Raw genomic sequence first — 14,748 nt, forward strand, 5'->3', positions numbered from 1 at the left:
TTTGCCCCATTTCTGCTCCTCTCCTTTCCACTCTTTATTCTTTCCCTGCCTTCCCCACAGCTTCCCAACGTGGCACCAGGTAACCTTGTCTGCCACCTCTAGCTTCTGCACTCTGCCAGGCAGCCCTGTTTCCCCTTCCCCCATCCATACCCAGCTAGCCCTCCCCCTTCCCTGCTCCACTATGGATTGTTGCTCCCATTCAACACACTTCAATTTCAGTCTGGCCTGAACACCCAGTGTGTGTGTGTGTGTGTGTGTGTGTGTGTGTGTGTGTGTGTGTGTGTGTGTGTGTGTGTGTGGGAGGGGGGGGGGGGGACGCGCGCACGACGCATATGAAACAGGGGCCATGAGATAATACATTAAACTTCATTAACAACATGTTCACTATATTTTATTGCTAAATAATACATCTTTGTAAACAATCTTTTACAAATAGCATCTCAAGTAAACGATTTTGTGGATAAAGTAACAAGTTTGGCAAATAGATTTGTGATGAGCTTGTACATTACAAGTACATTCCTGCTGAAATCATTGTTGTTTGTAATGTATTTCTGACAAATTTCTTAGTCTTTCTGCAGCCTGCTCCGGAGTTAAATCACGTTGGCACTGTGCCAGCATTTCATATCTGAAATCATACAGAACAATTTATATAAAAATTGTCTAATGCAGTTGCAAAAAAAACATTAACACAATTACTCACCCAACCATAAATTTTTTTACAGTAGCTGATCGAAGGAGGGGAGGATAATAAATCCCATGGAATAGCCAATGATCACCATTGTCTTTGTATGGGCCAGTAGGAGCACCTTAAACAGAAAAAGTAAAAAAAGTAAAAGCACTACTTTCTAAACGTCTTCTCTTGACACAAAAGTGTGTGCAGGTGTAATACAGTAAACCATGTTTTCAACAAATCTCTGGGAACACAAATATTTTTTCCGTAAATAGGGTCTTTGTCAAAGTACATGGAAGGAGTGACCCAGAATCGTAATTCAAGCATATTTAGGTGATGTAAGTGCTATTTAATTACAAAATTACCAACATGTTGTGCAAAAAATTTAAATACAATAAATATATATTTATCACAACTTTCACAGAACACATCCTTTTTTTATATACCAAGAAGTCTTGTTTTTATCTCCTAGCATACAATAGTCAAAGAAGTTGTCGCTCCAGCTGGTTATAAGTTTTAATTGATTCATCTGCATTAAGAGAGTAAAAAAAGTTCCACACAGTACCAATTCCTTGGTCAACAGCAAAATTTGATGGAACACCCTCTTTTCTTCTTCGTTCCCTCATAGGCATTTCACTTGCCCCACTCTCAGTTACGGAAGTCAGAGTATCATCAACACAAAAAAATAATGTCCTAGAATGTTGTATTTTCAGAAATATCGGTTTTGCTACACCAGTCTTCTTCCGGAAGTATCTTCAACAGCAATTGATGTACCAGATGTGCCTTTGTGAAACAATTTAACACAGTATCTTGTGTTAGGCTACAAAATTCCAGATGGTAAAAACCATATGCATAGGTTGCACAATAATCAGTCTTATCAGTTTCATCTTCTCAAAGAATGACGTTGACATCTACATGGCTGCTACTCTATATTTGACATTAACGGAGTGAATTATGCTTAGGTCCAGCACCTGCAGATGACTTATGCAGCTTGGAGGAACAACACAACATTTACATTCCTCAGAAATTTTGTTTTCCTGGGATGTAAAGTCGAAACGTCAATCATAAGTACATTTTCCCTTCCTGCTGTGCCCATCTTGGCATCTAAATGGCTGAAAAGTCAAAGATTTGTCATCCTCAGCGACTTCTGTTTTGAGTAAAAAGTAGCGATTTTGTGTTCTGGAAACACCTAGAAGTTAATAGTGGGGGCAACTTTTCACTTCTCTCACTATTTACCTCCATGACATTCTTCTCCCTTCCTAGAACACAATTTTGCAGGAACAAAATGATAAAAGATGCCAGTTTCATAAGCCTGAAAATTTATCTGTTAATATAAAGTAATGTTCTCCCAATAGCTTACACTTTCAATGACTAGAGTCTCACTTTCTCCACTTACATTTTGAAACGACAGATTATGATGTTTTTTTAAAAAGATTCAAGCACCTGTTTGACGCACTGAAATTTTCAATGATGATCTTCAAAGTGATTTCAGCTCAAGGGATTGCTCCCTCTCCTGGAGAAACATTAATGGTCGCTGGTCATTAGTCCTATGTATGGCAGCACTGGTGGATCCCACGTCCTCGTCGTGTTGTCACATCCTCTTCAGTGTAACGAGTTTCTCATTGCATCTTTGCAGTCATCGAGTGAGTCTTCAGTTTTCTTGAATAAGATGCCTTCACTGTCAACCTTTGACTTAGGACTGTAGTAGAACTTCATACGGAGGACATGGACAATGTCTCTGCATTTTTGTCTTCTGGATTAAGGGTGATAATTTTTAACTTCGCAGATGATGTCCCACAAGCAACGAAATTCCACCAAAGGGTTTCTTGAAAGGCAGTTAATGTCCCTGTGTTTGAGCTCATTTTTGTATATCACTGTGATGACGAACTCCACAAGCCTCAGCACCCATCTCACCAGTTAACAGAATCGAGTTTCCCAACATACTTTTCCCTATCACCATACAAAGATACCATACACTTTCCTAGCTGCCGAATCCATGAAAACTAAGCGAGGAAACCATCTATGGAGGTGAGGCCGCTACCCAATGGAGCCTTCTGGCTAATCAGCACATCACAACAGTGAACTGTTTGATGGATAAATACAGCTGGACCTTGATAATGGCCTGACAAACTGCAAGGCACTCTTCCTCAGTTGTACAGTAGTCCATTTTGGACTTGGAAAGTACTCTCGAAGCATAAGTTACAATTTTTTAGCATCTTCGTGAACAGCATCTACCTCACAACAGATACCATCAGTGTGAAGTGTTGCCTTGCAGTCTTTTGTCACTGAATGCTGGGACTGAAGATTACTTTTGTGCATCCTTAAGAGCAACGAAAGCTCATTTCTGTGCCTCACTAGAGGAAAATTTGGAGCATCCCTGCAGTACTTCTTGTAAGGGGGTGTGCTTTGGTACAGAAATCCTTTATGAATGAGTAGATGTACAAGCACATTCCAACAAAAGCTCCTCACAACAAAAGAGTGCTGCCGAGTTGGAAAACTTTTGTGCTTTTTTTTTTTCTCGAGATTGAGGTGGACTAATTGTCATTTATTAGATGACCCAAGATTTTTATTTATTGGGTGACAAAGAGCTTTTACAGGTTCATGCAGGGTCCTGCAGTTCGAACACACTTCAACCGGCTGTAAGGTGACTTACATGTTCTTCAAACATCTTTGAAAAAATGCAGTTTCATCAGCACTGACTTACCAGTTGCCTGTCTGCATGTGCATAGTTGAGAAATATCTTGCTCCTTTCAAGCAGCCTACAGTGTTATCAATGCACACAATGGGTAGATGTTTTTCATGATATTTTTTTTTCAGTTGCCGCTAGTTGATGAAGACACGCTATGTGCCATCCTCGTTCTTCATGAGGGCCACAGGAGAGCACTAAGGGCATGGAAAGTACAATGATGTCATCTTGCAGCATCTGCCACAATTCTTCCCAGATTATCCGTCATTCAGCAGTGATATCCTATACATGTGCCGGTTAATTGGTTGATGATATTCAATGTGGATGCAGTATTTTATGATGGGCCACTTAGTATCTCTTTTCTGAAGTCCGGATATGAAAGCATTCAAAAATTGGTGCAGAGTCACTAACGCTTGCCGAAGTTGTACATTGGTCAAGCAGTTTGATAGTAGCTTCCTCCTCTGCATTGTTTGCAGTGATAGTGGAGCACAATTCGTCATTGGTGGAATGAAGTTGTCTTTCCTGACTGGTCCAGCTGTTCCTACGCACATACCTTTACGTGCGAGTTGTGGCAACTTGTGAGATTTAGTGATCCAAAGTTCTGGATCACCTACCTGCTTGTGATTGATGCTGGCAAGTAGATTCCTTTCACAAGCCTGAGTAGCTTTTTGCAATCGACAAAACATTACAGTTTAGTTGAGCATCTGGAACTCATCTTATTGATGATGGTGGGATAACAAACATCTTTAACAGCAAAAACTGTCCAGAGCAGTATTTTGTGCGTGCTTGTTGAAATAGCTTTGTCAATCTGGTACATTTATTTTCCACTGTCGATGACTACCTGTGATGTCTTCAAGAAGTTTCATCTGTGAATAAAAGGATTGCCCCGAGTTGACTAGCACCTGGGCAGATTGGCCATCGATGATGATAATGAGATTTCTTAAGATTTTGGGGATTGTCATGCATAGAGGGTTTCCATCTGTGGTAGCCTCACCTTCATAGATCGTCACCTCACTTAGTTTTCCCATATTTGGCAGCTATGTAAATGGATGGTACATCTGCAGGGCTATAGGAAATAGCATGTTGGGGAGCGAGCTTGTCCAGGGTATGGCAATGGGCGTTGTCCCGCATTTCGACTAATATCATCTCCTGGCGACTGGCATTAATAAAATGGTTGTGACGGTTGATGTCTTGGGTGTTAATAAAATGGTTGTGACGGTTGATGTCTTGGGTGTAACTGTCGTAGGAAACTTTACTTCTTTCTCTGCAGCAGCATACAATGTGTCCAGGACATCTACAGTAGGAACATAATGGTGTGATGTCCTCTGTCCACCAACATCTGTTCATTTTCGGGGCGATATACTTAGTGGAGGAATTGATTGTAACTGCACTGATGGGTGCTAGGTTGTCATCTGACAGCTGCATCATAAGCCTAAGTTCACTTTCATGATTCATTCAACTGTTGGGGGAGTGTGTGTCTTTGGAGCTTACGAGCGCTCAATGGCAAGGTTATCAGCAAACTGTTGAGGGAGATTGGTGCTAAGAATCTGCTTCAACATTCTATATTATCTACCGATGTCAACATTTATGGCTGCTATATCTTGCTTACTTGGTCCAATGGTTGTGGCTGCAGTAAAATGCTTTCTCTCTTCTCTTACAAGCTAGTGCACAAGAGGTGGTCTTCCACTACACTTGATGAATTCCTCAGTTCTTGTGACAAATGTGGATACAATGACTAAAATAGTTGTCACATAGTGAAGAGAAAAGCTATAAAATGACACTCACTCCCACTTGCACTTGCTTTGACCCACACAACTGTTCTATCTCACAGGCCTTAGGACAATGAAGAAAGGGTGGAAAGTGCTACACCTGGGGTTAAAATGTAAGTACAACTAAAGAGAAGCTAAAATAATGGCACAGGGAAATGTATATGGCTGACCACTTACAAAAGACATGTGTGAGCCAGTATCTGTGTTAACATATTACGAACATCTCCCTAAAATTTTAGGAAACAAGTTGAATGCATCACTAAACCTTAAAACTCTCATCACATTAGTTTGAATGTTACTTAAAATAGACAGCAGATCTGTCAGGAAATCTGCTGCTGCCCTCTGGTCTGGAAATATAATACTGTCTAAGAAAATGTGGCACACAGTGCCATGTACACTGCAAGCACCACACATGGGAGCATCCCTCGCCACAGCAAGATGCCATGCATTACAAGGCTGTAGTCTAAGACAAGTAAAGAGAACCTCATCTCAACTGTTTGGCTGAAAGGAGGTACGCCACCGCCAGCCACCGTCACATTGTGGGCTTTACTAGACACTTTACTGTCACTTCCTGCCACTTATCTTCCCTTTGATGTACGACTCTGTATCTCCACAGAAAGAATATAGTATGTAGCGGGCTGATACGCTGAAGTAACCAAGGGTCACAACATGCCTTCTTGGCGGCTCCCTCCACCCTTTCATTCCCGACAAAATCCAGGTGGTCTGGCATCCAGCAAAAAGACACCTCCTTCCCCAGCCTTTGTAAGTGGAATATGGCGTCCTGGATATTGTGGGATATGAGGGGCAACTGAAAAGTCCGTGCAAAGTCCAAGAGGTGGCACCACCGGTGCGTATCGAGGTCATGTTTAGTTAGTAGCATCTTTGGAAAGAATGCACACCAAGTTTCAGCTATATTGGTCTATTTCTTTCTGTTTGCCATTCGTGTGAGTCAAGGAAGTTGAGTGATTGTCAAAAAAATGGACGAAAAAGAATTTCGTGTGGTGATTAAACTTTGCTTTATGAAAGGCGAAACGCCTTAGGAGACTAAAGAGAAGCTTGATAAACATTACGTTGACTCTACACCGACGATAAGAACAGTTTATAAGTGGTTTCAGAATTTTCGGAGTGACCATATGGGCACAAGTGATGCTGAACGTTCTGGATGCCCTGTCAAGGTTACGACTCCAGAAATCATTGATAAAATCCATGATATGGTGATGTATGACAGAAGAGTTAAGGTGTGTGAGATTGCCAGTGCTGCGGGCATCTCAAATGAATGGGTACATAATATTTTGCATAAACATTTGGACATGAAAAAGCTATCAGCAAGATGGGTTCTGCGATTGCTCGTGCTTGACTAAAAACGGAATCGTGTGAAGTGTTGCAAGTATGGTTTGCAGCTGTTCAGGAAGAATCTGCAGGACTTTAAGAGTCGTTTTGTCACAGTGGATGAAACATGGATACATTACTATACTCCTGAGACCAAACAACAATCTAAGCAATGGGTTACCAAGGGAGAATCTGCAAGAAAAAAGGGGAAGACCACTCCTTTGGCCGGAAAGGCTATGGCTACTGTGTTTTGGGATTCACAAGGGATAATCCTCATCGACTATCTGGAAAAGGGTAAAACTATTACAGGTGCATATTATTTATCGTTATTGGACAGTTTGAAAACCGGGCTGCAATAAAAACGCCGGCGATTGGACTGCAAAAAAGTCCTTTTCCATCATGACAATGCATCAGCACACACCTCAGCAGTTGTGCTCGCAAAATTAATGGAAATAGGATTCCAACTCGTTTCACATCCCCCCTATTCTCCAGACTTGGCTCCCTTGGACTACTATTTGTTCCCCAATTTGAAGAAATGGATGGTGGGACAAAGATTTTATTCACATGAGGAGGTGATTGCAGCAACTAATAGCTATTTTGCAGACTTGGACAAATCCTATTATTCGGAAAGGATCAACAAATTAGAACAGCGTTGGATGAAGTGTGTAAGTCTAAAAGGAGACTATGCCGAAAAATAAAAAAGGTTTACTCCAAACACATAAGTAGTTTTTATTTTTCCACGGACTTTTCAAACACCCCTCGTATTTTTTGGCTGGATACGTATACTGCAGAGAGAGCACTCAGAGTGTCAAAATAAATGAGGAATTTAGCAGGCATGGAAGATCTCATTTGCTCCATCACCATTAAGGTCATGGATAATTTGGCATCGAATACAGTAAACTCTAGGCATGGAAGATCTCATTTGCTCCATCACCATTAAGGTCATGGATAATTTGGCATCGAATACAGTAAACTCTGGAAGCAACTGAATCTTGAGACACAATCTGGAAAAAGCAACAGTGCAGCCAATGGAATCCATCAGTTTAAACCCATCCATGAATACAGCTACACAGTTGTAGTGCTCATTGAAAATGTCAGTAAATATCGTATTTAAAAAAGAAGCAGAAGTGTAATCTCTCCTGTTCTGCACTAAATCTAAACTTACCCTGGGCCTCCGTAGTAACCAGCCTGTCAGCCAGTTAAAATCCCGGATTTGAGCCTGCACATGCGCCACACTTAGGGACTCCAGCACACACTTCACGCATATCCCTAAAAACCTAACAGCCCATGGACAATTGGTAAAGAAGTGTTTCATAGCTGAACGAGTAACAGTATGGTATGCTGGTGAACTAGGATTAGCAAGGAATGTACACGCCTGATCCACCATGAGGAGTTGTTGTCTGATTGTATATAGCTGTTCACTAGCCTCAGCACAGACTGGGTATGGGGCTGATCCTGCAAGTGCCCTTGGCCAGTCTGATAGCCTCATGGTGTATGGTGTCAACAAGCTGCCGGTAAGAAGGCTTCACTGACCCGTACACTGTGCACCCACAGTCCAGTCCTGTTCGCATGAAAGCCCTATAAAACTGGAGCAGACGTGCCCTGTCTGCTCCCCAAGACCTGTGGCTACGACACTTCAAACTGTTGAGTGCGTTCTGGGCCCTTGCTCTAAGGTCCTTCAGGTGTGGTAAATGTCACCAACTAACTCAGGACCTAAAAAATGCAGGACCTGTAAAAAAGCACTTACACAGGAAGGACCGTATGAAGATGAGGAGCTGGCCACGAAATCTCCACTGACAGAGTAGCTCTAGAATACTGTGTCTCCAAATGGTGTCATATGCCTTCCTGATGCAAAGAATATACCAACACAGTGATGCTTACACATGGTGTATACAATGACAAGGAAAAAAAATTCCCGGAGTTTTCCCGGATTTCCTGGTTGAAAATACACTTTCTCCCAGTTGAAAATACACCTTTTCCATATTAACTGACAGTATACTTTTCCTCGGCACTGTAAAACTTATCAATCCTTAGAATGTTTATGGTTTTCTACAAAGACGTAGAATTTGCCGGCACTTTAGAAAACGAAACCCAGGGGGAAAATAAACATGTTTTGGAAAGATCTTTGATGTGCAGCAACATGTACGCTGCAAAAAACATGGTTCAAATGGCTCTGAGCACAATGGGACTTAACTTCTAAGGTCATCAGTCCCCCAGAACTTAGAACTACTTAAACCTAACTAACCTAAGGACATCACACACATCCATGCCCGAGGCAGGATTCGAACCTGCTACAGTAGCGGCCACGCGGTTCCAGACTGTAGCGCCTTTAACCGCTTGGCCACCACGGCCGGCATGTACGCTGCAATTTTTGGTGTTACGGAGGTATAAATTCTAATTCCACGAAACACTGCATGTTACTTTCCGAAGCAATGAAATCGAGATTGCGACTCGCTTTTGTGAGCCAGTCATAGCTCATGTCACGTGATCTCGCCAGCTGATGCTAGCATAGGACACGTGATGTAGTCAACCAATAGCAAGATCACTCTTAAGTAGCGCGAACACACAAAAAAGAAAAGTTAATGGTCGAAATTAATAGACATAGTGTTGCTACAAGAAAAACAAAGCTTTCACAAATAATATTCATCTCGAAGATTAATAAGCTGCAAAAGAAGCTAAGCTTCCACATATAACGCTGATCTTTTAAAGCATGTTACACTTTAAGAAACATCACACAATGCGCCAGTGAAATTTTTAATAACGACGTAAATGTCTGATCTTCTGAGATCGAAATTCTTCTAGATTGTCGTCCTCAAAGAGTTGATTTTTGAATGAGAGTCAAACGCTCTGTGATCTAAGAAATTCATCGTACATTCTCACACATAGTTCATCTTGCGTAAAAGGAAATTTACTTTGAAACTAACACTTTTCAAACCATCATTCGCAATATTTTCCCGTGGACTGCTAGAAATTGGTTCGTTTCAGCAGTTGCCAGAGAGCTCCAGATAACAGGCGTCACTGCGCCTGCGCAGTTACGATGACGCAGGAAGCCCGCATGTTCGTACGTGTAAAACATTAAAAGATCTTGCATTATGTCATAAAAGAAACAAGACATCAAAGGATACTTCAAGAGCATCGGAATTTCGTGAACAATACTAAAATGCATAATTCAGCTTTAAGTGCACAATCCTATGTCCAGATTCGGATGTAAATTTTCTTGAGTACCAGTACTCTATTATCTCATGTTTGGTTAATTATTGTGGCATAATGCCATACGAGCTAGGAAAACATGCACTTGAAATGCAGCGAACAGTTGAAACTAGCCAACAGTGTGAAATTAAACACTTTGTTTCAAATAAATTGACTGCAACACTGCAAAAGATTAATAAAAGCCAAATCTCTTTAGCAAACAGACAAAAATAACTTCATTGTTCTGCAAGGCAATTAATGCTTGACTGTCAGAAAGGTGGAAATAAAACCTTAAACTAGCAACATATTTTAGCCTTCCGTAATTATGCGAACGTATTTTAATTCATTTGGTAGCTCCTGGCCACAGAAACCCTTTTTGTTTTCATTTAATGTGAGAGCAATAACCGAAGAGGAAACAGCAAAATCACTAAACGTAAACACAGGTCACATGGAGACTAGCCAACTCCCCACTACAGCTCAGACTGCTCTGTGCATCAGCCCCGGATTTACGATTTCTGAACCAGAGCAATTTAGATAGTGACGCCAAGCCACACATCTGTAGCCAGAAGAATGTACTACTCACACGCGACTCAACTACGTCACGCTCATCGGAGGCAATTTGTTGTTAGGAAGCACTGCATATTTTTCCTAAAGCCTTTGACACGCTTTGGTTGGCAGACGCTTGTATGAGCACAGTGTTTTGTTGTTGTATATGGCGCATTTCCTTTGCGACTCAAGTCTTATTTTCGTTTTTTTTTTTTTTTTTTCTTCTCTCGTTCGTGTTTTGTTGCTGCAGTATTATTCTGCAAAAGCGGGATATAGTAATATCCTTCGTTAGAGTATTGGTTCTTACCAGTCAAAATCACAAAAATATGACTGGTAACTAAAACAATGAAAAATTCCCAGAATTCTAAAAAATTCCCGGGTTTTTCCCGGTTTTCTCCCGAACGAAAAAATTCCCGGGTTTTTCCTGTATGTCCCGGGTCGTATACACCCTGTTACATAGGAGAGCTTGCTGAATAGTTGCCTGTAGTAGGGTCACATTGTCTAAGTGGATCGAAATCTCTGGAATCCATACTGAGAGCAGCTAAGAAATTGCCTGGTATCTAAAAGCCAGAACAGATGACAGTTAACCATTTGCTTCAGGGCCCTTGCTACACAGTTCGTTAAGGCGACACTCCCGGTAACTACAGGGATGTGGGTGGTACTTTCATGCTTTGAGGAGAGGTATTGAAATCGCTTTTCTCCACAAGCTGCCAGATTTGGTAACAACCGGGTCTAATATCACAAGTCTCAGACAGTACCGATTCCAGCTCCCACATGAAGAAAGGGCAGTTATGAGACTCAGAACTGGTGGATCTTAAGTCCAGTTTACCCCTCTCTACAGTCACATGGTAGTGGCAAAATGCTGAATCCTGGCTGGCACAGGCAGTAGTGACAAAAAAATGCTGTATCTTGGTCTGAGCAACATCTCCAGGCATTGTCTGGGGACACCTGTTTGACCACTGCTGTTACTGGTAAATGATTGTGTTTACCAGAAAGCCTCCAGATAGCTTCTCTTACTTTTGTAGAATAAGTAGAACAGTTGATAAACAGTCTAAGAATCTCTGCCATGATCTTTTCTTGCTCCCCTTAATTACGCATGAGAGTTGGCTCTCGTGACTCAAAGGCTGTGAAATCGTCTACTGTTGGGTGGTATTTACACCGTCAGAGAGCCACACGGCTGACTTGGATTGCTGAGCAGCACTCATGAGTCCGACAAGGTACAGGCTGCATCCGAAGATGACCTCCAGTCAGTGGCACGATGGATCACTTGTGTGATATGGCCCACCTATTCCTGGACACTTACTGGGCGCAAATACAGCCAGCTGATTGAACAGCATTCAGTTTGTCCTGCTGACAATCTGTTTCGATGGCTTCTGTTCACATAATGCTCCATTCAGTAGGTGGATCCACGCTGGGAAGTGCTCACTGATGGAGATCATTGGATGCTGCCCACTGAGCCGAGTCTGCAAGGGTTGGAGAGTAGAAAGACAGGTTGATGGCTGAGGATGCACAGCTCCTGAAATGACATGAGGTTCTCCCAGACTTGACCCCTACAGCAAGTATAGTTAGAGTCCCACAAGACATTATGTGCACTGAAATCACCCAGTAGGAGAAATGGGCAGGGGAGTTGTTTTATAAGATCCATGACAGCCTCAGCGTCTATTGCATCCTGTGGAGGTAAGAACAGTGAACAGAAAGTGATGATCTGGCCCAAATGAAATGCAATGGCTACTGCTTGTAGGACACTAACCAAGGAGAGAGCAGAGGAGTGGCATATGTTATTAGCAAACACAGCAAACCCCTCCCTTGTCTCTTTTCCCAATCAGGTCACCCTTTCAGTTGAGAGCATAGCCCCACAGTCAGTGGCTTTAAAATGTGTTTCTTGTAGAAACAACACCATGAGGTGTACCTGTGCTAGGAGTTTTAGTTTCAGTTCCTCCATGTGGGTTCTGAACCCATTCATGTTCCATTGTAGTATGAGAGCCATTTATGATGGAGGTTGTAGAAACTTTCACTCTGTCTTTCCTCCAGGTTGGAGGGCCCACAATGGGTGAAGGTTCAGCCTTGGGGCAAAATGGTTGGCCCAGGCTGACTTCACATTCCATTCAGTCTCAAGCAGAAGCAGCAGAATCGTCAGGTCGAATGACATCAACATGATTTAATGGTCTACTGCCTGGCTTTACCATGTGTTGGAAGCTTCCCCATTTGCTTTTTTCCCTGGGACAGTTTTGTAGGAACTATTACATGCAGCAGCAGTAGCGGCAGTGCTGAATTTTTTACCACACACTGCCTTTAGAGGTACTGGGAGTTCCATGGTGGTGGCAACTGTGGTTTTATCTTACGTTCTCGGGGAGGGGGGGAAGGATGGGGCTGTGGGCTCTGAAATAACTGCAGTTCGAAACGTGCACTGACAAATGCAAGTGTTAATGCCGACACTACCAACCTCCATTATTACAGCACCATCTGGTTTTTGAACTGGCTGAGGAAGAACTTAAGCAAAGGAGGTAGAGAACGTAGGGGGCTGCACGGTCTTATAGATCTTTTTGGCCTCACTATAAGGGATGTGCTTTGTTGGCTTAATCTCCTGTACCTTCCTTTCTTCAAGGAAGACACCACAGTCTCTACTCCAGACAGTGTGATCCCAAGAGCAATTGACACACTTTGGAGATGAACAACCAATTCCTCCATGGGTGGCCTTGCCACATTTGCCACCTTACATATTAAGGTGGTGTGCCAAAGATGCTGGCATTTAAAACAGCACATTGGGTTGGGGTCAGAGGGCTGCAAGTTTAAATGAAATAAACCTACCTTAACATGCTCTGGGAGTTTTGTGATACTGAAAGTGAGGATAAATGAGTCTGATTTGACCAGATCTCCATCCACCCTTTTCATTGTATTTTGCACATCCATGATGGCTTCTTGGGCCCACTCAGCTCTTAGTTCCTCTTTCGGAATGTCTGCCAGATCTCTGCATGACAACACCTTTGCTGTAGTTCAATGTGTTGTGGAGCTACGTTTCTATGGCAAATTCCCTTAGGCATCCAGCTGATTCAATGTTCGCTACTTACTGGGAAGGAGTTTCCACTAACAGTATCCCTTGCACAAGCACTTGACAGATTTTAAAGTGCCACAAATTCCCTCTAATCCCTTTTGGATATAGAAAGGCAAAACTGAAGCTGCCCTCTTTCCTCTTAACCATTATAAACACATTCTGACCAGCAGCACAAGGTTTTTACTATTACCACAGGTACTCTGAAAAACCGATGAGTCAGGATGTCTACCTGACTACATGATCGCTCTTGTTGGATTGAGTGTTGATTACCCCCCACCCCCCGTGGTCCACCCATTCTGCTGGGAGGAGAAGGAGAAACTTTCGTGGGTTCCATCTCGGTCCCACAACCAGCTAGGGAAATCAAAGCCTACCTAAACCCTGTGTGCTACACAACTAAGGTGCAGGAGGTTCCCCAGATGTTGCCCACTAATGAGTGTTCCACCTCAACAGCCATGCATTGTATCAGTGCGCAGCACACATTGAGATTCAGGTTTTTTTTACTAGAGGTTGTTACCAACCTCAGGATCAGGGCAGTCAAGCCAAGATCCCCGTTCCCTGTAACACACAACATTCCACCACTGCATCGTACAGTGGTCACTGAAGATGCCCAGAGGTGACAGTGGCAGGACTGGTGGCGCTTACCGTCCCCAGTTCAGGAACCCCGGGGTATTAAAGCCCGTACCCAGCAAATGAATGCTGAGTCCCTTGGAGTTCCACTATGGTGAGCTTCAACACTGTCATGACACTGTGTAATAATACAGTACTGAAGTAGTTTTGATATTACCAGACCGTTTCCTTGCATTGTTTTGCAATATAAAATACCATCTTTAGACACAAATTCCTGTGATGTGACAAGTTTGACACTTTTCATCCTGTTACTGTACTTTCTGCAATTCATCTGTAAATACTTCATTTGCTTGTAACCCATAGAATGGGTCAACTTGTTGGTGCAATTTCTCAGGTCTCTGGCAGAGCATATCGTACTCAGTTTCAGAGCCCTTTGTGTCAATCAGCTACTCAGATCTCTTTAATTTAGAAACCGTAGTAACTGTGGAACGTATCTGCAGAGATAACACTGCGAATAATTCACACCCAAAAATAGACTTAGCAACTCATCCTTGGTAGCATTGTAATTAATTTTTGCTTTGTTAAGCTGGTGGGGTGCATAACCAGATGGTGCTTGACACCACCTTGTTCCTAACTTAGAAAACAGCCAACAGTATAATTGCAAGCATCACATGACAATGAATGGTTTCTCAAAATCCAGATAAACTAAGAGGAAAGATTTTGCAAAACTCTTCAATTCATTGCTGCATCACATTCAGTAGACCAACTGAAAGGTACCCCTTCTCTCACAAGGCTTTGTGAAGGTTGCATAATCTTGCACAAATCTGTGGCAATAATTGGCTGGACCCAAAAATAATTGTAGTTCCTTTACATTTCTTGGCATAGGAAAGTTGCCAATGGTCTCAGTGAAATGCGGATCAAATTTAATGCCCACAGAACT

At 42.4% G+C, this 14,748-nt stretch overlaps 1 protein-coding gene across 2 annotated transcripts in view; it reads right to left on the reverse strand.

The window, feature by feature from the left end:
- Nucleotides 1-374: 374 nt before the first annotated feature.
- LOC126469617 (probable galactose-1-phosphate uridylyltransferase) overlaps nt 375-14,748 on the reverse strand; it is a 190,538-nt gene continuing 176,164 nt past the window's right edge. For both annotated transcript variants that reach the window (XM_050096738.1, XM_050096739.1), the window contains 2 exons: nt 701-806; nt 375-625 (listed from right to left, as the gene is read on the reverse strand). In XM_050096738.1, the coding sequence (XP_049952695.1) occupies nt 529-625; nt 701-806 (203 nt within the window). In that variant the 3' untranslated portion in view covers nt 375-528. The remainder of the gene's footprint in view (nt 626-700; nt 807-14,748) is intronic.

This window comes from Schistocerca serialis, chromosome 3 (genome assembly GCF_023864345.2).
Source record: "Schistocerca serialis cubense isolate TAMUIC-IGC-003099 chromosome 3, iqSchSeri2.2, whole genome shotgun sequence".
Taxonomy (NCBI): Eukaryota; Metazoa; Arthropoda; class Insecta; order Orthoptera; family Acrididae; genus Schistocerca; species Schistocerca serialis.